A 23787-nucleotide genomic window follows, 5' to 3' on the forward strand; every position below is an offset into this window, starting at 1 on the left:
TTAGAACCAAGAATAATCCTCTGCATGGACAGAATAATGCTCCAGAGAAAGGATGCTGCGAAGGGTGTTTCTTTTTCGGGCTTCCAGCTAGCAGGGTCCATCTTTCTGCACACAACAGTGCACAAATTCACAAGTTTGCTTCTGGATTCTTGAAGCTAGGAGTAATAAAAACCCATCATGATACTAAGAAAATCAAAGGTGTTTCAGTTAAAAGATAATGAAAGGAAAAAAAAGTACTGAAACTAAGGGGAAAGACAAATTACAAAGCCATTTAGTTCTGTGTGTTGGAATTCAATTTGTTTAGATGGAAATCATTCAAACCAACGTCACCCAGAAGTTCCAGTCCTGAAAATTCTTTAAATGTGTGGGATATTAAGTAGGAGCAAAACCTTTCCTCAGCAAAATGTCCCGTTAAAAATAGTATATCAGAGCATGTGGGATGCCAGCTGTGGGCCTGGAGCTTAATTAATTGATTATACTTTAGATACCTCAAAGCAACTCCTGAAATAAATCACATTTTAGAAAGTTTTATCCCAGCCAGAGAGTTGGAGCTCCTAGCATTTGTAGGCCCTCTTCAGAGGAGCCCAGAAAATGCTTACGGCACATTCTCAGGGTACAGTCCCCGTTTATAACCTACTCCTACCTTTTCTTTTTCTGTTAAAACAACCTGCCAATGGAAATGAGGCGGAGATAAAAATCAATAACACATGCTGGAAATCTGCAGCATAGTCAAAACATCACATAGACTAAGGAAGGATAAGAAAGTAGGTCACTGAATTTGGAACCCTTTAACTAGCATTTGATGAAATATCAGTACAATAATCTTCTCAAATAAGTTTTTCTGACTCGACGGTTTGAATGCTGACAATGCCTTTACCTTCTTAATGAAACTGAAAACCTCACTCTCTAAAAAAAAGAAACTATGTTCCCAAGCATGTGAAATTTTAAGTCTTCTTATTTTTCTTGCCTTCTTATTTTATCCTCTATCTTAAATTTATAGAGGCATTTGTATGTTTCTGTTTCTTAATAGCATCTTACATTATATAATGAGGTATATAATAATATCCACCTCAAAGGACCATTATGAAAATTTAAGGGAGAAAATATATATATTTGTGCCATCATGTAGCTAACTAGCACGTCATAATTTAATCATTTAATAAATGGTAATAGATTATTACTTAACAAATCAATTTGATTTTTCCATGGATGATATTCTGTTCTGCAGGAAAATAGTGATCCATAGTACACTTCTTTTATTATAACACAACAAGCTTATAATTTGTATATACCCCCTTGAAGCTCCTCTCCAGGATCCTAGCCTATTAAAGATGCTCTGTATTAAAACTTCAAGTAAGCATCAAAAAAACAGGAGCTTCATTTCGTTATGAAGTACCTATTCAGTGAACAATATTTCTTTGATCTTTTGCTTTTCTCACCTACTTCTAAGCCGTTGAAAGCATGTTGTTATTCATTTCTTGTGACGTCTGTCTAGAAGAGCTTTGCTTGACACTGTTATAGGCAAATAAGTGGAGAGCTAAGAAACTTCTAAGTAGGGATTCATTGTGAAAGACTGCTTTTCGGTATATAAAATGTCTAGGAGGTAACGGCCAGAATTTTAATATTTAGAATAAAAAAAAAACAGGGTCCTAAAGTGAACCAAGTGTACGGCATGCAAAATGCTCCTCAGGTTTAAAAATCAGCTAGGAATGGTTTTACCTAGAATTTGTAAAAGCTCAGAAAAAAGTAAATACGGTAGACTACAACTTACAATGCCACTCCTGGTTGCCTGTCAATTTAGCTGAACAGTAAAATACAGAGTGCAGCAGAGGAAAAACCATAAGGACGGACAGGAAGTGCTGAAACATGGTAGTAGATTACTTTACGGTCCTCCAAATGCTCACTCCCTCTCCCGGTCCCCACCACCTGCGTGGAAGGAGTCTATTTCCCCTTGCTGTTGAGGTTGGGCCTAGACATGTGACTTGCCATAGCCAATGGGATATCAGAGAACTTTAGGCAAGTGGAGAACCATGAAAGGTGCTTATGCGGTTGGGTTTATCTATAACATTCCTTCCTTTCTCCATGAGAATACCATGCATCCTGGAGGATGATAAACATGTAGAGCAAAACTAGGCCCATCCCACAGCCTTGTACCGAGCTCAGACAAGCCCAGCCTAGATCAGCTGACACCCCCGCCCCCAGGCAACTGCAGGTGTGTGAGTGAAAAATAAGCGCTTATCTTTGTATGCCAATTGGATTTGGTGGTTGTTTATTATGCAGCAATATTAGAGCAAGCGTTGACTGAGACAAACACGTAAGAAAAGGTATGGGATTCTGAGCCGTTCATTTCTGGCACAAAAGGGGATCTTCTTTCTTATTTGCAAATGCCAAGTTAAATTAATAAAATGTAATGTAGGGCTTTCAGCATCTTAGATTCCACCTTTCTTTTTCTGTACAGAAAGAACTAGAAGGCAAATGTTTATACTGTTTTTGCAGCCACAAGGAAGAGACCATGCCAGAAGTCACTCACAGCTAAAATTGCCAAGAATGATTCAAATAATATTGTCCATCACGCAACATGTTGCAAAAGAATTTAAAGGGTGAGTAGACCCATCCTGATAAATATATTATTGAAGGAGAATTTGCTCTACTAAAAGTAGTCTTTGAATCGTTAATTCAGACTCTACTATGCTTTCCATCTATTCTTTCAAAAAAATACTTGAGTGCATACCTATTTAGTAAATAAATAACATGAAGAACTCAAAATTGAATAAGACTTGCCCTCAAGAAGCTTGTAAGTCGAGTGAGGCAGACACACAAATAAAGGTAAGTTGGCACAGGATTTCTTCAACTGCCAGACCGGGTAACCAAGTACAGAGGAGTCAGAGATCACCTTTAATAAAGGTCCTTGGGAAACTAGAAGTGTATTTGGTCCTTAAAGGAAGGGCAAGATTTTATTAATACTTTTTCCTTTGTTTGTTTTTTTCCTTTTTTTGGGGGGGAAAGGGTCAAGATATTAAAGTAATACATATTCATTTTAGAAAATTTGAAAAATACAAAAAGCACAAAAGGGGGAAATTGAAATGATCTATATCCCTACCACCCTAGGATAACCACTCTTTTTCCTATTAAAATAAAAAGGCAACTAGGCTTCTTTTTTCCTTGCCCAATTCTCAGAGACTGCTTTTTCTCATCACTGTAGGTAAAACAACACACACACACACACACACACACACACACACACACACACACACTTTCTTCTAGGGCAAGTCTCTATGAGATTCTCCTGTCTCTGATTTTGCCTGGGACATGGTCGAGCTGCAGGCACAGTTCTTTTTTCATCTCCAGAAAATATTTTGCCATCATATCTCTGCTTTGGATCTCAGTTCTACCATCAGAGAGCAACTGTCTGTAGGCTAGTTCCTAGTGCCCGTCCTTTACTTTTCTCTTCTCTTCGATAATTTTTATCTTTAATTTTTTTTTTCCTCTGCATTCTAGGAGAACTACTCAAGTTTGCACTCCATTTCACTGCTTACATTTTGTACCACATCAATTCTATTCTTTACTAACTTTAATGAGGACTTTAAAATCTGCCATTGTTTGTTTTGTTTTGTTTGGGTTTTGTGTGTTTTTTCATCTCTTTACAATTGCTCCTTATTTTATCCATCTCTTTCTTTTTATTTCAACTTTGCTTTACCCTAGAGGTAATGTCATCTTGGCCTTATAACCCAGATGACGGTCCTGTGTCCTCTGGGGTCACCCCGTCCTTAACAACCACAACAAAAAGTCTAGAAGCCCCATTCTGTATGCTAGGAAACCCAACATCCCACCTTCTATCTCCAAGAAGTCTTAAAAGAATGATATTTCTCCTAATGAACTGAGGCTTCGATTTCCTGTTTCCATAAGGTTCTGGATTCTCAGCTGGTATCTTGTCTCTGGCATGTACTGCACCCTTTTCTACGATGCGTTACCTCACTTCCCTCACCATCCAATTCCTGCTTCCCTTCAAAGTGCAATCCAGTCACAGGGTTGATACAGCCAATTGTCACTGAAGGTTTGAGGTACAGAGAACAGTGAAGAACTTAAAATCAAATAGTAGGCATCCCTGTTCTTAGCAATTCCTGGGTCATTCCTTCCAGAAAAGCCCAGCCTACTGTCTTGATGTTGGGACTGTCTGCTCTCCTCTTTCAAGCCTTTTCATCTCCTCCCCATTTCTGGCTCACCGCACTCCCTAGCACTAATTTTTGTACATTTCTACTCTTGGAAGGAAGCCAAACCTTTTCTCTGCGTTTTCTTCTATTCGGTTGAACCTTAGGAAATCCCTGAGCGTCAACTGTTTTTCACTTACAAGATTGGCTATTTCAGAGGGTTCCACCTAAACATCTTGCTATTTTCCGAGCCGGGCTTTTACTCTGGGACTTCCAGAGGCCACTCTTGTCCTCTGGTTCAAAGGCATATTTTTTCCATTGGCCCCATTAAGCTGCATTTTCCCTTATTCATCCTTGAGCAAGGTGGGATTTATTGCAACCTAGGAGCAGCACTGCTAAGGTCACTCCCATCCTTAGTGTCCCAGAATGTGCTAGAATCCACTTTCAAATCTCCAGCTGGAAACAGAGCCCCGTCCAACTCTAATCTCTAGTATTCTTGCATCAGGGATTTGTAGGAGGCCCAGGCCCAAAGCCTATTCTCTGTCACTCTGAGCTGAGGAAGCCTATGGAAAAACTGTAACTCCTACTATGGCCCATTTTTACGGGTGATTCTCTCTGCCCTGACACCTCCCTAAGCCACCATCCTCAGAATATACTGGGCCACCACCAGTTCCTCAGCTGCCTGCCTTCCCACTCATTCTCTGGGTTTGCTGTAATTGCCCAACTACCTGGACACAAACAGCTGACTGGCAGGTGGAATGACCTGGTCAGTACAGACACTGAGTCAGGGAAGAGATGGTGGGAGAGTTCTAAATCATCTTTCTAGATCTGCTCAGGTAGTCTCTTTTATGAAGCAAATTCAAGGGACCGTGAGTTGAGGTCCAGGTGTTTTTTCAGTTCACCTCTGGTGGTTTTAAAATCCTCATCCATTCTCTTTTTTTTTTTACTTCAGCGTTAGGCTTTATGTCAGCCTTAGTATTTGATGCGGGTAAAACTTTTCACCTATGTCTGCACTTTATTGACATATAACAAGAAGCTGAGCATAGCTACATTCAAATACTACTTTGAAGAAAAAACTCTGGACTATTTATCAACAAATTTACTTACTTGCTTCCTTGCTTCTTTATTTATGAAAGGCTTACATAGTACTTATTATGTGCCAAAGATTGTTCTAAATACTTTACAAATACTACCTCACTTAAATACTCACAACCACCCCTGATATATACCTCCAATCCTTTTCCTATGCATGCCGATAATATTGGGGTCAAACCACATAAATAATTTTGCAATCTGCTTTTATCAAATTCATATTGTAAACGTTCCCCATTGCTAAAAATTTTTTTCAAAAATATGATTTTAATTGTACAAACTGTTTATCAAATAAATGTAGCACAATTTATTTTGAAGAATATTCTTTTATTAAAATCTTTGCATTTCTTATTTTTCCGTCCATTCAGTTTTTACAAAAGAAATTGCTGGGTCAAGAGGATAAACTTGGAACAATGTATATTCACTTTAGATGTTGATGAAACTATCAGTTTCATAACATCTTCCCCAGCCCCTGATATTATTCCTCAACTCCCTGTAAATAGAATGCATGAAAGGGAACTGTTTGTGGGAATGAGGGTGTGTGTCAGAGAGAGAAAGAGGAAGAGAGAGAGGAGAAATAAATAAATATGGGGAGGATGCAAGAGATATATGTCTTAATAAGAAGTCCAGAGATGGCACAAGTTGCTGTAGCAACTAATATATGCTGTCAGGGATTAAGTAAGAGATAGAAAAATTATAGTTGATAAATAATATTTAAGAACTTGTACTTAACTTATTTAAGTGAGACATTATATAACCTCATGCAGTTAAAATCAGAAACTGTGGAAAAGTTACCCGCAAAACTTGGTACCAGTATCTCTCTTTTACAAGGAACCAGAGAAAAATATACACTCCTATAATAAAATCAGTGGCAGCATTCTTTTTAACACTCATCATCTATCCATTTGTTTAATAAACACTTTTTTGGTGCCTACTATATGCCAGCATGTTGTAAATGAAGAAATGAATGAGATAAACTCCTTGCTCTCAAGAGCTGACTGTAAAGTAGGGAAAACAAATGTGCAAATAAGTAATTACACTAGAGGATGATAAGTGCTATTCCCAAGACATCTACAAATCCAAAGAGAAGGGAGTGACTAGATCCTCCTAGGGAGTCAGAGCAGACTTGATCCCAGAGACGAGTATTTGAGCTGGGTGTTGACGGGAGAATAGGAGTTTTCCATGCAGAAAGGGGAGGAAGGACTCTCCAGGGGGAACAAAAAACTTGGACTCTGCCCCATAGTCAGACCATACCAACGGCTGAGTCTTACATGGGTTACAGGAATGTACAAAAATACTGCTTCGCTCTCCTCACTGGATGGCCAGGTAGGACAGGGGCAGCAGCATCCCTGGGTTAGTCTCCTCCCGCCCTCAACAGTCTCATTCCCCTTATTCCCCCGTGACATAGACAAGTTATGTTTTACATGTGCTGTGATGCAAAAAATGTTAGGAAGCACTGCCCCGGGTTGCTGAGAGGTGACAGAAGTTTGTAAGAGCACTTTGGGGTTCTAGCAGTTAGCTCTGGCAGCCTCTGAGTCGCCTGGCAGCTTCTGTTGGGTTAGCAGTGCAAGGGGCTTGCCACCCCTCATTTCCAGTGCCTCCTGGCCCATTGTGCCTCTACCCGCCCACAAGCCAAGCTACTGCCTGTGTCCCCCGGCTGGTGGGGGGTGGGGAAGTGGTGCACAGGTTGGCACACTGCCTCTCGAAGGCAGCTCCGCCTGACCTGTGGACGGCATCATGTGGCACCTGCCTTACTTCCGCCACCAGCCAAGTGGTGCAGGACTTTGGCCATGGCTCCAAGCAGCTGGGCATCCCCACAACTAACTTTCCTGAACAAGTAGTAGATAGTCTTCCAGCTGATATGTCCACGGGCATTTATTATGGTCAGGCCAGTACTGGAAGCAGAGACGTCCATGAGATGGTGGTGAGCAAAGGATGGAATACAAGAATGGAATATTACAAGAATACAAAGAAGTCCATGGAAACGCATGTCATGCATCCCTTCAAAGAGGACTTCTATGGGGAAATCCTCAATGGGGCCATCGTTGGCTACTTCCGACCAGAAAAGAACTTTGATTCTTACGAGTCACTTATGTCAGCAATTCAAGGTGATATTGAGAAAGCTAAGAAATGACTAGATTTACCAGAACGTTAAAAATTCAAAGAAGACAACTTCTTTCAGGTTCCTAAGACCAAAATAATGAATGGCCAGTGATGAAGAATCATCTTATTTATTCATTCACTGTTTTCTAGTATTTTACTGCTCATAACTAGGCAATCTCAACTTGGTTATATTTTAAAAATCAAACATTTTCCTACAGCTGTGAACTAGTTTGAACAGTGCAATGTAGTTACCATATTATGCTTCAACTGTTCGATTAAACCCATCATGTTACAGTACTAAAAAGATTCATTTTAAAATCAAGATTCTTTTTATGTAATATGTTGATTAAAATTTACCACTAGAAAAGCCTTAAGTGTCTTATAATGGAAATGAAATGTATATAGCTATGGGTAAAAAGTCAAGTCACTAGCTGGAGATGAAAACTATAATTCCCAGGGTAAAATACTAGCATATACTTATATAGCGTGTCGTGTTCAACAGAGAGGGCTCATAAAAGTCAATGTACTAAATAGAGGTTTGATAGTTTATTATAAACCTAAGGGGGAAAATTCATACTCTGTGTTTTTGATATTTTGTGCATTAATATATTATTACAAACATGAAGACCTGTGAAATTTTAATCTCATTATTCAGTGTTTTTATGAGATCAAATCATTGTATTGTGTTCATTTTTGTTACAGCTGTCTCAGTTCCAATTGGTCTAGATTCCCTCTACCTATCATGTCTTGTCTGTGTTTTAAAACATTAAAATTAGTGTTTTTCAAAAAATAAAAATAAAAACAGTTGGTGTTATGGCAGCCAGGAATGGAGAGAGACTGATTATCAGGAAAGAGAAGTGGGAGGCTACAATAGATTGCATGTTCCGATGTATTTCCCATCTCACCATATAGGCCCCTTCCTTAGGAGGACCATATTCCTGCCCAGAGATGTCAGGCTTAGCCACCTGACTTGCTTTGGCCACTGGAATATCAGTGAACAGACCCTCGCCCTTCCCTTGCCTGCAGAAGCTCTGAGAGTGTCAGGAAGGTCCACTGTTACACTGTTTTCCCTCTGACGAGGTCAGCACATCCCAACAGAGTCAGCCTGTAGTGAAGAGGACACGAAGTAGGGCTGCAGCTGACCCTCAAAGGCCATGAATAGGGGCAAAAATAGATCTTTGTTGCTATAAACCACTGCGATTTGGGGGTTGGTTGTTACAGCTTAAGCTCAATGACAAAGAGGCTAATGGGCTAGCCCAAGCTTGAGAACACAAGTGCCTGAACTGACAACCAATCTTTTCAGAGTCAGTAAATCAATCAATGGAGCTTCTAAGATGATTAAGTCAGAAGAGAAACATGCTGTATTCCAATGGCTCCCAATCAGGGGTATGAGATTCACTTGGGGATCTTTTACCAGGAAGACACGTCTGCCCAAGGCAGGACGGAGCATATGCATTTGTACTTCTCCAAACTTATATTCTGCAAATATCTGTTCAGCATTTATGTAGTCTAAATGGGAAGAAGCTGACTTCCTCTTAGTAAAGCTTGTTTCCCACTTTCTTCATGTTTATAACTCAAATGCTGACTGTCTCCTTGTCATCTTCCCTGAGATTCCACTCCAAAAAAAGCAAAACAAAACAAACATGCAAGAGCATAGGTAAACACTGTCGAATTTATAGCAGATTTCATTGAGGAGACGGAAGAGAGGGCTTACATTGCATAGCAGGCAACACTTTGCTAGAGGGAGAAAAAACCCATTAAATGAGTCTTTTCTCCCAAACTCTCTTCTAACCTCATAGCTAAAACTTCCCTTCATTCCCCAGCTCCCACCCCTATCCTGAAACCACTGCCCATTGCCATCTGTGAATGCACCAAAAACAAGACTAGTTTAACCACTCCTGCTTCATGCAAGCAAGGTGCTAAGACAACCGGTTAAAGTGAAATCCAAATCCCTGAAGTCATTCTTAAAGATGCTGCCTTGAGCCTTCTCCCTCTCAAGCAGTTTAGAAGAAACAGAGCCTGGAAGTCAGCTACACCATGTGTGAATTCCCACCACTGGTGAAGTTTTAGGTTCACAGTCGTTTTAAAATAAAAAAGCTCTTTGAATGTGTGACACATTTAGATGAAGCCAGTCCTTACTTGCCTCTTAATTTGAGGTCATTTAATTAGATGCTTTTCTCAGTAGGGCAACAGGGAAGGTGGAGAACCTGGAAGTTGGGAGAGGGGCTCGAGGAGGGGAAACTGAGGTCACCTAGCCAAGCCTTGCCCATTTCACAGTTTGGTCCAGGATCAGCTCTGGGACAACTTAGACACGGTCAACATCATTCCTCTTAACTCTTCCCGTGAACCACAAGCTGAAATCTGAATAAATGGTCTTTGCAACAGTGTGACGATCAGAAATGTAACAATCAGAAAGAAGGCAAGCTGCTCCCCTCACTCACATCACCACAAGGGGTGGCTCACCTTTTGGGTTAGGTCACTGGCTTCATTGATGTACCGATCTCGCTCCTTTTCCAGCTGAAAGATGATTTTTCTCTGCTTCTGAGCCTCATCTTTGTAGTTCTGGATTTCTTCCTCCAGGTTCCTCTTGGCTTGTTCATGGAGCTTTACCATGTCTAGCTGCTTCTGGGTCGCGTTGACCGCCTTGAGCATGTTCTAAAAATAAGGACAACAGAGCAGCCCCATTACTCAAAATGTTAGGGGTTAAATTTGCTCCCTGCCTCAACCCTAAAATAATTAGATGTGTTGTTTTGGAGATGAGTAAAAACAGTCATATTCTCTACAGTTTATCAAGAGTTTATTGTGTTAATTTTGCACAAGGTACTTTAAACACACATATAAATGCACGAAGCGACCACAACATCCCTAGGAAGTGAGTATACACTGTGAATGTACTAAATGTCACTAATGGTAAATTTTATCTTACGTGTATTTCACCACAATAAAAAGAAAAAGAACAGTTTTGTTTTTGTTTTTGTTTTACATGCAGATGCTACCAGAGGGTAAGGGGGGTGGGGTGGGGGGGGAGATGAAGGTCAGGGGGATCAAATATATGGTGATGGAAGGAGAACTGACTCTGGGTGATGAACACACAATGGGATTTATAGATGATGTAATACAGAATTGTACACCTGAAATCTATGTAATTTTACTAACAATTGTCACCCCAATAAATTTAATGAAAAAAAAATGCAGATGCTTTATGTCTCATTTCCAGAGATTCTGACTCAGTGAAATTGAGACGGAACCTAGGCACCTACATTTAAAAACAAGAAAAGCTGTACTTGTGATTTTAGATGCTGAAATGGAAACACCATGGGTTGGCTGCCCAAGAAGCCAGGTTGTTCCCCAAAACACAGAGTTAACGGCAATGCAAGTCTGACAGCCATGCTCATACCAGAGGATCTGCTTCTCTAGCCACAGCTGAATGGACCAAATGACCCTTCCCAGGGACTTTTGAAATAGGGCCTTTAGATTTTTGCAACTCAGTAGAAGATGTACATGTGGGAGCTGTCAGCGATAACCATTTTTCTGCCATGTGGACTGGGAAACAGAGCAAGACAATCTTCACTGAAAGAGGGGAACAAAGCAAAAACTCAGCAGGAAGTCTCGCGGTGGGGGGGGGGGGGGTGGCTTTCTGTGTATCCCAAGAATGCCAGGCCAGGTTCCTAACAGTTCCTGGAGCCCAGCTGTATCCTTGGGTTCCAATGAGACACCTCGTCGTCCCTTCCCAGTCTCTAACCAATCAGACCTGCAGCCAGGTCTGAAAACCACTGAAGTATAAACGGGTAAAATGTACGTTAAATCTTGCTTAGGTGATAACATAGAACGTAGAAAAGATCAACTTTATTTTCAAGTATTAAATTAAACATTTGCTCTGTAAAAGACAAAGCCACTTCAGCATTGCACTGAAAGAACCAAAATATGTTAACATAGCCACCTGTCAAAACTATGTCACTCCTTCAGTCAATGAAGGTGGCATTTCAAGTCAGTAGGGTAAGAATGTATTATCAATCAATGTTGATTGCATACCTGCAGAGGGTTGGGCATTGTGCTAGGCCCAAAGGATGCAATGACCAGGAAAGAAAAGGAAGCATACCCTGCCCTAAGGGAGGAATTGACATGAATCAAATCAAACAGGTAAATGCAAAAATAATGTGCTACGTGTCCTATCACGGCAGAAAATCAATTGTTTACCAGTATATATAAAGTATAAATGGATTGAATATTGTACATGTTAAAAATAAATGTAAAAATCTATATCCAATAATATTGTTTACATGTAGAAATTTACAGAATAAAGGAACAGTTTCCAGGATTATTAAAAAAAAAAAATTTAATAATTTTCTTAAGGCGTTCTGAACGTAAAGATATCTAATCTCCCAAGTATTTCCTGAGATTTCCTAAATAGTCTACTTTAAGCCAAAGGGTAATTTATTTTGTTAACAGTTATTCAATTCTGGGAAACCTAAAGAAGTAATGAAAAGTCAGAATGAACAAATCTAGGCTGTATCTACTTTGATGAGATGAAGCTGTCTTGGCAGAAAGCCATCAGGCTGTCTGTTACGGAAGCAGCCTCCCAGCTCTACACCTGGCCAATCACTTCTTGGAGGAAATCCTTGAGCAGGAAGGTTTACCCTACATCCTTGAAAGTAGTTAATCTCCTAAGAGTGACTGTCTATTGAGGGAAGGAATCCTCTGGAAGGGGCAAGGAGAGGAAGGAGGGGAAGGGTGGGGCCTGGGTCCTGCCTCAAATGGAAGATCTCCAGGCCTCAAGCTTCCCCAACTCCTCCCTCAGCTTTGGGCCATGTTGGGCTCAAAGACTAGGAGAAATGAGGGCTGAAAACAAAAAACAAAGCCTACAACAATCCTGAAAAGATGGAGGAAAAGTTAGAGACTTTTTATATCACCAACCAGCCATCCTTATACCTAACACATCAAAGTTAAAATTTTATTAGCACTCACCCGTATTTTCTGGATTAGCAAAAGTTACAGATCATAGACATTAAATTCAGAAATTGGGGCAGTATAGGATGCTAAATAACACATCAGAAATAAAAAACAGAGCCCACAAACACTCTGAAATCCCCTGCTGGTTTACATGATAATCCTCCAAAGTTCCTTTGTGCTCACAGGTGATAATGCGGTTTCAATTCAAAATCAGTGAATGTCGGGCTGCAGACAGCTGCTTAGAGGAAAATTGAACACTATTATTTATTCTAATCTACTTTGGTTTGCCTCAGAGTTTTCTTTCCTCATACAACCTGTTATGGGCAGATATTGTAGCGCTAAAGAAAGACACTTATTTAGCCAGTGTTACTGGAACAAACTCACCTTATTTAATATGTCCCTTTCTCTCAGGAGCTCATCCATTGCTTTCTTATCAAGTTCTGCTTGTTTCTTTGAAGCCTCCACTTCTAAATCACCAGAAAGAAAAATAATAAATAAATATGGAGTCAACTTAAGAAAGTATCTGCCAAAGCCAAAGTGATACAAAACTGCCTTATATGTTTACCTGTAGCTATAAAAATGTTTGTTAACTGTTACACAATCTTCATTATTACTCAGTGAGATAGGCCTTCCTGTTCACTAAACCGATGGAAACTGAGGCTTAGAGAAATTAAGTCACATACCAAGGGTCTGCAGCCAAAAGGTGACAGGGCTGAGACTGGGAGCACAATTTCTCTGACTCCAAAAAGTTCTTACTCTTTTTCAAATCCTATTATACAAGCAAGTAGAGATACAGAAAGAAATTAGAAATAAAAATAAACAAAAAGAAAAAATTCGAATCAACCACACTCTATTTAGGATTTTGATATGTCTCTTTCCAGACTTTTCCTCTGCAAATATAAGTGTACATATAAGTATACATACATTCATATATATATATATATATATATATATATATATATCAAAGAGAATAATAGCATACATACTTTTTGTAACTTGCTTTTATAATTAACAAACATAAAATAAATGTCTCTCTATATTATAAAGGTGCATCTACATCAGAATTTTTAATGACTCCATATTTCCCCATATGAAAATGGATAACTTATTTAGCCAATCCCCCTTATAACATTTAAGTTGCTTCCATTTTATTTATTTGTAATTATAAGCAATAATCCTGGGAAAGTTCTTGTTCATTTGTTAATCTAGAAGAGGGAGTCCTGGATCATAGGGCAGTAAACAAACAAACAACAACAACAACAAAAGAGAATACATTTCTCTTCTACTGCCAAATTTCTCTCCAGAAAATTAATAGCAATCAAAATCCACACGAAACCACCACTGGGTATTATCATTCTCTTTGATCTTTTGACAATCTGATAGATCATTAAAACTAATAGGCCTGTATTTAATTTACATTTCTTTGATTAGTAGTGAAGTTGACTACTTTTTCATGTCTAATTACCATTTATTTGTATTGCTGTTTTTCAAATTGGCCACGCATGCCCTTTGCCAATTTTTTTCATGAATTGTTTGCCCTTTTTGTGGATTTATAAGAACTCTTTATATATAATAAGGATACTAACTCCTTGACAATATTTTGGTCAATCTGCTTTATAGTATATAGTCTTTGATACATATAAAAATTTAGGTTTTATTTCACTTAAATAAATCTCTCAACCTCGGCCTTATGCTTTCTACATCTGGTGTTAACTTTTTTTTCCCAAAAAAGTCGCTTGTTGTCATGCTACCATTTTCTTAACAACCCAGACTGCACCTGATATGAAACAACACCTTTATCTCCAGTGATAATCCGGAGTCTTTCCATGGCCTTTCCAGTCTTTTTCATTGATCTGTTTATTTGGACAGCTTGACTATACTATTTAATTTTTGAAGCTTTATAATATACTTAAATAACTAGTAAGGAAAATGCTTCCTCATCACTCTTCCAGAATTTTATGACTATTGTCACATGTTTATTCTTCTGGAGGAACTCTAGAATCAGTTTTCAAGTCCCAGCAGTATAACTCACTGAAATTTTTATTGGAAAAATTAAATGTATAGATTAACTTAGACAAATTTATATCTTTATCCTATTAAGTTTTTTTCATCCAGGAACTTGGTGTAGCTCTCCATTTTTCAAGTCTTCCTTTATGTCCCTCAGTAGAATTCTGCAGTGCTTTTTATACACAGGTCTTGCAGATATCTTGGTACCTTTACTCATAGATATTTTATTACTTTAGTTGCTGTTTTGAAAAGAGGTTTTTCCATCATGTATTCTAACTGACTCTTTGTACAGAAGAATGCTACTGATATCTATATATTAACATTTATTTTATAACCTGACACCCTATTGAACTCTCGTGAGTTCTGGCAGTTTTTCAGTTTGTTTCTTGGGTTTTGTGGTAGCAAAAACATATGGAGGACTCATCCTCTAACTATTATGTCCAGTGCCATCCTTTGATCAGGCACATGAGAAGGAAGAAAACCCTAAGAATAAATATCTATAAAATAACGAAAAGAAAGAGTATGATGACTTTTGCAAACATGATTTAAGGATGAAGAATTGGGTTCCACACTGAATAGATGACTTTCTTTTTCCAAAGCTTAGAACTATTGCAAGCAAAAATACAGAAATTTAAATATGGGAATGTTTTGAAAGTCACTAAGCCAGTTACAAAATAAGCTCTACAAGTTTTTCTTCACATGAGTGTATGTCACTGTAAACATTAGATTGTAAATTCGTGCTACACTGTAAGCATCCTGAGTGCAGGGACCTCCACACACCCAATGTCTAGCACAGTGCCTGCATATACTCATAGAAGACACTCAGTTTTTTGAGTGAAAGAATGAATGAATGAATGAATGAATGAATGAATGGGGAAATTGTCAAAATAAGCTGCAACTGCGTCTCAATAAAAGATTTTTTTGCCTCATGTCTTAGAGGGAAAAATACGTACACTTCTCAGAGGTTTACATGACAAATATTTCTAATAATGCTATCTGGAGATTTAGATTTTACCTAACTTTTAGCAAGGCAACGTATGTTTTTATGTTTTTACATATGTTATCTCAGTCAGTGATTTACAACTCATAGCAGCACATGAGGTGAATGCAGTGTTTCCTGCCTCACATGTTCTGGTACAGTCAGAATTCAAACCCAGATCCTCTGTCACCAAGTCCAGGGCTTTTTCTGACACCTAATTTGACTAGTATACCCTGTTTTCAATTATATTCTTTCAGAATGAGATAATATTCTATCTTATTACTGGTATAAATAGTAATATCTGGATAATAATAGATAACATTTAGTAAGCACTTAGTATGTGCCACGTGCCGTCTGCAAGTACATTATGTGTATTAGCTCATTTCATCCCCCAACAGCTAAATATGATGGAGGTGGGATTTACACCCAGAGTTTGTATCCTTAATGATTATTCTGTGTTATACTGCCTCCTATGGCACTTAAATATTTCCTCCACAGGTCAATGTGAGAGCTGATAAAACAAGTGTTTGCCATATGATAAAGTATTAACAGAGAAAAAAAATAGAAGCCATTTATTTTTGTTCCATTGCTTTTTGGTACAATATTGTATCAAATACTGCTAATGGGGGACATTCATTTTCATATTTTCATTTATCCCCTATCTTCCGTGGGGAAAGGGACTAAAGCTAAAAGTCATATAGAATCCAGACCTAACAGTATAGATGTTATTTACTCCACTGATAAGTACTGAACAAGACTTTGGGCTGGATTTATACTGTGCCCATATAGTCTGTTGAAGAATTTTTTAAGGTATTCAAAATGATGTCCCCTCCATATTGCCTACCTACCCGTTTCAACACTGTTTTACTGATTTCATTTGGTATTTTTGTGTTTGTATGTCTGGAGCCCTAGGTTGCCAAATGACATTAGTCACCAATGAAATGTTTATAAGCAAATTTTTAAAAGCACAAAATGTTTGCTGGTTTACCTCTCTCTAATCCCAAGATCTGATTTTTTAGAGTTTCCTTGTGCTGTTCTACTTCTGTCTTTTGATCTTCAATCTGGTGCAATTTCTTATGGATTTGATCTTTGACTTTGTTGAGCTTCCCAATGTCAAGTCGCATTTGATGGACTTCGTCCTCTTTGGCCTGTAATTAGTGAGAGAGAATTAACCAGGGATACTCAGTAAATAAAGGGCTGGTGACTGGATGATGGTAAACTCAGAACCAATAAATTCTTCCTATATCATTGTGAAGTTGTTCTATCGGATTAAATCAAAACACACACTGTTTAGTTCTGAGGGAAATTGAAAAACTCTATTCTCTGAATAAAATATGTGGCTATATAAACTAAAATAATGAAAAGACTGATTAAACCCGATGTCTCAAGGCACCAGTGAATGTTGAATCAAACAAGGTAAGAATGCTGAGTTGTGTGTGTCATGAATGTGTGGATTTTGTGTACAGATGCTATATTCAAGCAGCAATTTTCATGGACTCATAATGTGATCTTTCTCAGAAGGTTATTAACATGCTACAAAATATTCAAATACTCTTTTGGACCCACATGGCCACTGTAGCACAATTACATACACTAGAGAAGGGGTCCTCTTTCCTCAGAGGATGTTAGTCTATGTGTATATATATGGTCAGGTGGACAGGTGGGTATATATATGGACATTAATTAGCAAGTCTACATAATGGCAAAAGGTACCAAAACAATAATTCTAGCATAGGAAAGCACCAGATTTTAGCCTATGGACGTCAAGTTTTACGAATTTTTTCAAATTCAAATTAAATTCTTTTTTTTCTTTTTTTCTTTTGCCATTCTTAGAAATTACTGGAAAAGCAACCAGTGCTTCTTCCACAAATAAAGGTTATCAATTATCCCCAGCTCTTAACAATGAAGAGACTGAACTTAGCTGGGTATGTTACCCTCAGACTATTGGTGGAAGCAGGATCCCATAGGCTGAGGATCTGATACCAAAAATATATCATCATTCAAGGTGCCCCATTTGTGTAGTCAAAGGAGAGAATTAATGGCATGAGTACTTTCACTTTAATTTCACCTTAGGGCCTCATATATTATTTTGCCTTAAGTAGTCATTTCATTTCTGCTTTAACTTACAGCATTCTCATAAAGAATGGTTTCAAGTCAAACCATTTAAATGTTCCTCAGCCTTAGGTGCTACAGGACCCAAATTAGTTTACCTAAGACCTATTTCAATTAGAACAATAAGATACTCTAATTCAGTAGTTATTAATCCAGACCCGATGGTTAGATTTCAAAAAAATCCTGGAAACCTCTGGGACTGTGTGTAAAACAACATACAAGATGTAAATAAGAGTGTGTGTGTGTGTGTGTGCGCGCACTTTTATCAGATTCTCAAAAGGGACTGTGATGCAAAATTGTATGATTCACTAGTCAAATCTATATATTATTCTTGATCAGTCACTCTTTTTATACCCAGTATTCTAACATAATCAGAGTAGGGTTTACGGATTCTTCAGAATTAGTGACAAACATAGAGTTTCTCTGTTAAGTACGGAGGCATAAAATATGTATCCAAGTATAAAACTGTTGTCCAAACTGAATTCGCAAGCATACTTCAAGGAAGAAAGGGAGAAGAATAGGAGCCTGTCTTGAAATTTGCAATGGACAGAGTGAAAATCCTGCTTCTACAACCCTAGAAGTAAATATCCAGCAGTACCACTCCATCCCCCACCCCTCCCATTCCACCTTCTCCATACAAGTAATAAAATATAATCTGACATCTTTGCTACTTGCGCTTGGAAATGGTTTCTAGCTCTGGGCAACTGGTTTCTTGCAAGGCTAAGTTACAGAGATGAACATCTGAGCTCAGTTTGCAAAGCATTTGCATAATCATGTGATCAATAATCAGGTTTGTAATTTTATAAGTAAGAATGGAAGGTGTCACACTATCTGCTCCCAGGCATGAAGCAATCATGGTAGACTTATGCCTGCCTCTGATGTATCAAAGCTGATAGAGGTTATAGAACCAAGGGCTCCGACTGCACGGCAAACCTATATTAATAGGGAAAGACGGAGGGAGTGCTAGGTAACAGATATGTCACTTGGTGTTTACTTTGAGCTCCAGTGCCTTCTGCTGGTTTTCCTGGGATAGCTGTTCGCAAGTCAAACTGTGTTGCTCGTTCTCTTGCTGAAGTTTAGAATTTCTCATCTGAAACTGCTCCAGTTCCTTTGCAGCCCTCTCATTCAGTATCTGAAAGATGCAGAAGGAGCTGATTGTTGCTTTTTAATCTGATTACAATATCTGCATATATACACACAGGAGGCCCTGCAAACCTCCTGGGACAGTCACAGCAGCCACACTTTTTTTTTTTTTTTGTCTTTGTAGAAATGGTTCTTTATCCCCAGTGAAAGCACTAACACACTCAAATATGATGAATGTTAAATGGCTGAGGAAAATGACGCTTTCTAATGAATAACACAGAGAGGAAAATTTTTTTCTGAGAGTCTTGGGAAGTCTTGTTCACAGGTGGTGGATAAATATTTTAATGCCTGTTTGCCATTTGGCAGGCTTCATATATGCAACAATTGCTATAATCATTGCAAATGAGCTAGAGATTCAAACGAGTTTTATCTGCTGTGGGGCTCAGAAGCTACATCTTCAGAAGCAAATTCTGCATTAACATGCCCACAACATTTTAGGGAATAGAATCCTTCACTAATACCAACAGAGAGACAATTTTCCTTTAATCCAACTTAAGTCAAAACCCTGGAACAGCAGTGAAATGATTTCTATCTGCCTGACTTCAGTGTCAGCCAGATTTTCCTCTTCCCTACCTTGACTATACGTTTCATAAAAACAGAGGATTATATTTTATGGCGGCCATTTCTATTGGGAGAAAATTGGGAAGATGAAAGGATATCAAATGGGCTGAAGGGGAAAAAGAGAGCAGATGGACACTCCAAAACAGAGTTGACCCTTGAACAACGCTGGGATTAGGGGCGCTGACCCCACACACAGTCAAAAATCCACATAAAACTCTGAACTCACCCAAAACTTAACTACAGTCTCCCCCAGTATCCACAGGGGAGTGGTTCCAGGACCTCTGAGGATACCAACACCCGCAGATGCTCAAGTCCTCTCTATAAAATGGTGCCAAACACTGCATACAGTCAGCCCTCCACATCTGTGGATTCCCAACCACAGATTCCCAACTGTGGATCCAAAATGCTACTTTCAATCCATGGTTTGTAGAATCTGAGGATGCGAAACCAGCAGATAAGTAGGGGCAACTCTATATTTATTGAAAAAAATCCACATAATTGTGGATCTGTACAGTTCAAACCCCTGTAGTTCAAAGGTCAACTGTATAATTTCCATGCAAGCAAGAGTTAAACATGAAAAGAATCCATCCACTTTCCCATTAATAGGGACTAAATAAAATATAGTCAGCTATGCTAAAAATGAAATTGTTTTACATGAGATCTGGCTATTGCTGAACAAAGCACTACAGTTTTATCATGTTCAAAAATCTTCCAACTTTCATTCCCAAAGAAGTCTCATGTTTTTCTCAAGGATAATGCATGTTGTATATTATCTATTTTATTTCTGGCTTTATGTAAAATAAATGAAGCAACTGACAAAGAAATGTATTCTAATATCTATTTTTTTTTAATAGAAAAATGCTATATGGCTTGACAATTCTTTGGAAACTTCCTCAGAGAAAATATTTTCAAGAAATGAATGTGTTTCAATTACATGAATTGCTTCTTTAAGAAATGAAGAAAGACAGGCCAGCGCTGTTACCATTTGAGTTGCCTTAAACCACTATTCCAGGGGAAATGTTAAAAAAAAAAAAATAGTACCATATTTAAAATGTATAAAGACTGAGTAGGGTTTCCTAAACTTGAAACTTAAGAATAAACCTATTAAAAAATAAATCATGTTATATTCACACACTAAAATACTATACAGCTACGAGAGTGAAGGCTCCACTGAGCGCTGTCCAATAGGACTTTGTGCAATGATGTAAATGCTCTCTGTCTGCAGTGTCTAATATGGCGTCTTCTAGTCACATGTGGCTATGGAGCACTTGAAATGGTGCTGAGGCAACCAAGGAACTGAATTTTTGATGCCATTTAGTTTTGAATAACTTACATTTAAATAGCCACGTGTGGCTAGTGGCCACCATATTGGACGGTGCGGTTCTATAACTCCGTGGCAACAACAGAAATGAACCTCACAAACAGAGTATGGAGAAAAGGAAGTTAGACACAAAAGAGGACAACCTGTATGATTTCATGTCTGTAAAGTACAAAAACGGGCAAAACTAATCTCCGCTTAGAATTCAGAAAAGAAGTGGCCTTTGGGGGAGAAAGCGACCAGGAGGGGGCACAAGGGGACTTCTAGGGTACAGTTTCTTAGATTGGGTGCAAATGGCAAAGATGTGTTCAAGTGGAAAAAATTCATCAAGCTGTACACTTGTCACTATATACTTTCCTGTGTGTAGATTATACATTGATAAAAGGTTAAGAAGAAATTAATTAGCTGTTGGAGCTGACAAAGAAAAAGGAGGTCATAGCTACCTATAAAGGAGGGCTTATCTACCCACAAGAGCCATTCAAAGTGCTAAGTTTTTGTTACCAACACCTATAGTGAAGGGAGTTTGCTGCTTTCCAAAGACAACTCAAAATGCCACAATGGGCCACAAACCACAGCGCCATTCTCGTTTCTGCGAGGACCCACCAAGCAGCCCACACACAACACACCTTCTGCTCCTTCAGCTGCTGCTCCAGCTTCTGGAGCTCCTCCTTGCTCTTCTGCACATACTGCTGCAGGGCCTTAATTTCCGTCTGCCTGGTGTCCATGTCTGTCTGAATCTGCCTGAGCTCTTTCTCCAGTTTCTCCTTCTTCCGAGACTCCCGAGAAGTTTCATTCTGACGTTGCTGGATTTCTTGTTGGAACTATGGGCACAGAAAGGACAGGGAGGAAAGAGATGAACTCCTCGCCAGGACAGGTTTCAACCTCCCTCTCATTTTCAGGGCAGCCACTTTGTGGTAGCATTTCCCCTGTAGGATAGTCATCTATGAAATCCAGTGTTCAAACTTTTCAAGAATATTCTGTATTGTTTTTCAGAGCCTTGACACCAAACATCCACCCTGATAGTGGGAACAAGTCCACAAAGAATGATATAAAAACCGATTAAACATGGAAGCCCAGAATTCTAGAGAAGTTAAACAGGGAAAGAATTCATCCAATTCTCCATCAATGGGAACTAAATAAAATGTAGCCAGTTACCCTAAATATGAAATTGTGTTGTACTGGATATTGCTACACAAAGCACTATAGTTTTATCATGATGTTCAAATTCAGTGAAAGGCCTTTCTCTTGTCTCATGCTCAAAGAAGTCTCATGCTTTTCTCCTAGAGACATGACTTGTGTATTATCTATTCGATTTCTGACGTAATATAAAAGTGTTCAGGAGGGTTCAGCTAGATGGCTTCTTTACAAAGGAAAAGGGCCAAGGGAACTACTTCCACCATTCCCAGGTGCAGGATACCCTGGTCAGCACAGGGGGAAAGCTTCCAGAATTGTAAGCAGGGCCCTGCCTTAGTGTCTTCTCAGAGAATGTTGAGAAGAGGGACTCAAGTAAAACTGCTCTTGTAAGAACAAACCAGAAAAACAAGCAGAACAGTGGATGCTTCATTTGGGCAGCGGGGGTAAATATGAGAGAGAAACAAGACAGGGAGACTGGGGAAGGACAAAACATCCTTCTGGAAGGTAATGTTCCTTCCTCGTGTCCTCCATGGCAAAGCAGACCTGACTGATGAGATGCTCGGCCTCTTCTTTGTGTTGCTCCAGTTCCTGCTGCTGTTCAGTGGTCTGAGCTAAGGACTCTCGTAATTTCACCACTTCTGACAAGAGCTGGTCTCGCTCCTTTGTCACTTCTTCTTTGAACTTCAGTAAATCTCGGATACTGAAAAAGAAGAACATGGGAGTCAAAGTAAACGGCCATCTGCTCAGGAGTCCTTCTTATCATCCTCTGAGCTCATTTTCATAGGAAAGACTTCACGTCAAGGATGAAAACTATCCAAGTGTGAAAGAGAACGATCTTTATGCCCTCACATGGGAGCTGTTTGTGACTTGTTAACTGAAAAAGAAGTTCCAATAATAACATAACATGCATAACGTAATCCCTGTTCTTATATTTAAGAAATTACAGTGTGTGCATGTGTGTGCGTGTGTGTGTGTGTGTGTGTGTGTGTGTGTGTGTGTGTGATAGACATTTTTTTATGGAAGTCAAAAAATAGACACCAAAATGTTTACTGGTTATCTCTGAAAAGTAGAAATGAGGGTGGAAGAGTCAGGGGGTGGGGGTGATTTTTACTCCTTAGTTTCCACACCTTTGTGTTATTTTGAATGTGTTACAATAAGACTGTACTGCTACTGTCAGCTCTTGTAATTAACACTAAGGAGATGTCAATTTAGGAAGTTGTTTGTTTAATATATCCACTGGAGGCCTGTGATCACAGCTATAAATTCTAAAGTAAAGTATAAATGTAAACAAATAATATGCATTGCCATTTTTCTATCCATTCACCCATACAGTTTCTCCCAAAAAAACGCAACCCATTTTCCAACAACAAAATTTGAAAAATCATTCATGATGCCAGTTTTTAGAGAGTATGTGATAATATTTGTTGATTTGAATTGTAACCCAGTTACTTCCACATTTCAAAAACCATTACATAAAATGTGGTATGACTTTCTGCAGAATTAGCATTCTGAAAGTAGAAAAACTATATCTGATATGACTTGTGCTGCAGAATTAATGTAGAGCAAGGCAGCTACTTTAGAGCTGAGAAAGCAGACAACTTGCATTTGAGGCCCTTGCAGCTGACAGTCATCAAATGACTGTTGGGAACACAATAATTTGATGATGTTTATTTACCAACAACTTTGATATAACGTAAAGGAACTTTGAAAACCACATTAAAACTCTTCTTCAGACATAAGACCTCGAATTCTAAGGTTACTATGAAGAGAGAAGCTACGCCTGAGTGTACTGGTTGAAGATAAAATTCTGGGCTGGATAATTTCTTCAGATCTCCTCCTCAACCATGTGCCACTTCTCATTACGACACCTCCCAACTGAATCAGTTCCCTCACATTGCTCTTCAATAGTTGCTATGATTATGGTTGACTTCTTTAATAAGAAACAGTCCATTATGATGGACACCACATCTCCTATTTGTTTTTACTCTTCCCTCCCCAATACCTGCACTTAGAACTATCTATCACCATTGGATAAGTGCATCTAGAAAGCATAAGAAACCCAGATGACAGTTAAATTTGGTGAAAGAAGCCTAAGGAAATGTATGTTCATTCTGGATTAATGCAAGGTTTTTCATGACCTGCACAGTGCTAGACTCCTGGAGGGAAGGTAAAGGTGTCTCTTTCTTCAGGGAGTTCACAACCTAATGGGTACAGAAACACCTCAACAAATAATTTCAGTA

The 23787-nt window shown here is 38.8% G+C and overlaps 1 protein-coding gene and 1 pseudogene across 1 annotated transcript in view; one reads left to right on the top strand and one right to left on the bottom strand.

The window, feature by feature from the left end:
• The window catches only part of CFAP58 (cilia and flagella associated protein 58), an 89238-nt gene that overhangs the window by 57288 nt on the left and 8163 nt on the right, over window positions 1-23787 (bottom strand). Inside the window, exons 4-9 of the mRNA XM_019725132.3 lie at window positions 22091-22247; window positions 21040-21234; window positions 18386-18523; window positions 16268-16427; window positions 12678-12760; window positions 9807-9998 (exon numbers count right to left, since the gene is read on the bottom strand). Of these exons, the coding sequence (XP_019580691.3) occupies window positions 9807-9998; window positions 12678-12760; window positions 16268-16427; window positions 18386-18523; window positions 21040-21234; window positions 22091-22247 (925 nt within the window). The remainder of the gene's footprint in view (window positions 1-9806; window positions 9999-12677; window positions 12761-16267; window positions 16428-18385; window positions 18524-21039; window positions 21235-22090; window positions 22248-23787) is intronic.
• Window positions 6588-7455, top strand: LOC109443857 (riboflavin kinase pseudogene; annotated as a pseudogene).

Source organism: Rhinolophus sinicus, chromosome 15 (genome assembly GCF_057876585.1).
Source record: "Rhinolophus sinicus isolate RSI-liver-muscle chromosome 15, RSI-T2T, whole genome shotgun sequence".
Classification (NCBI taxonomy): domain Eukaryota; kingdom Metazoa; phylum Chordata; class Mammalia; order Chiroptera; family Rhinolophidae; genus Rhinolophus; species Rhinolophus sinicus.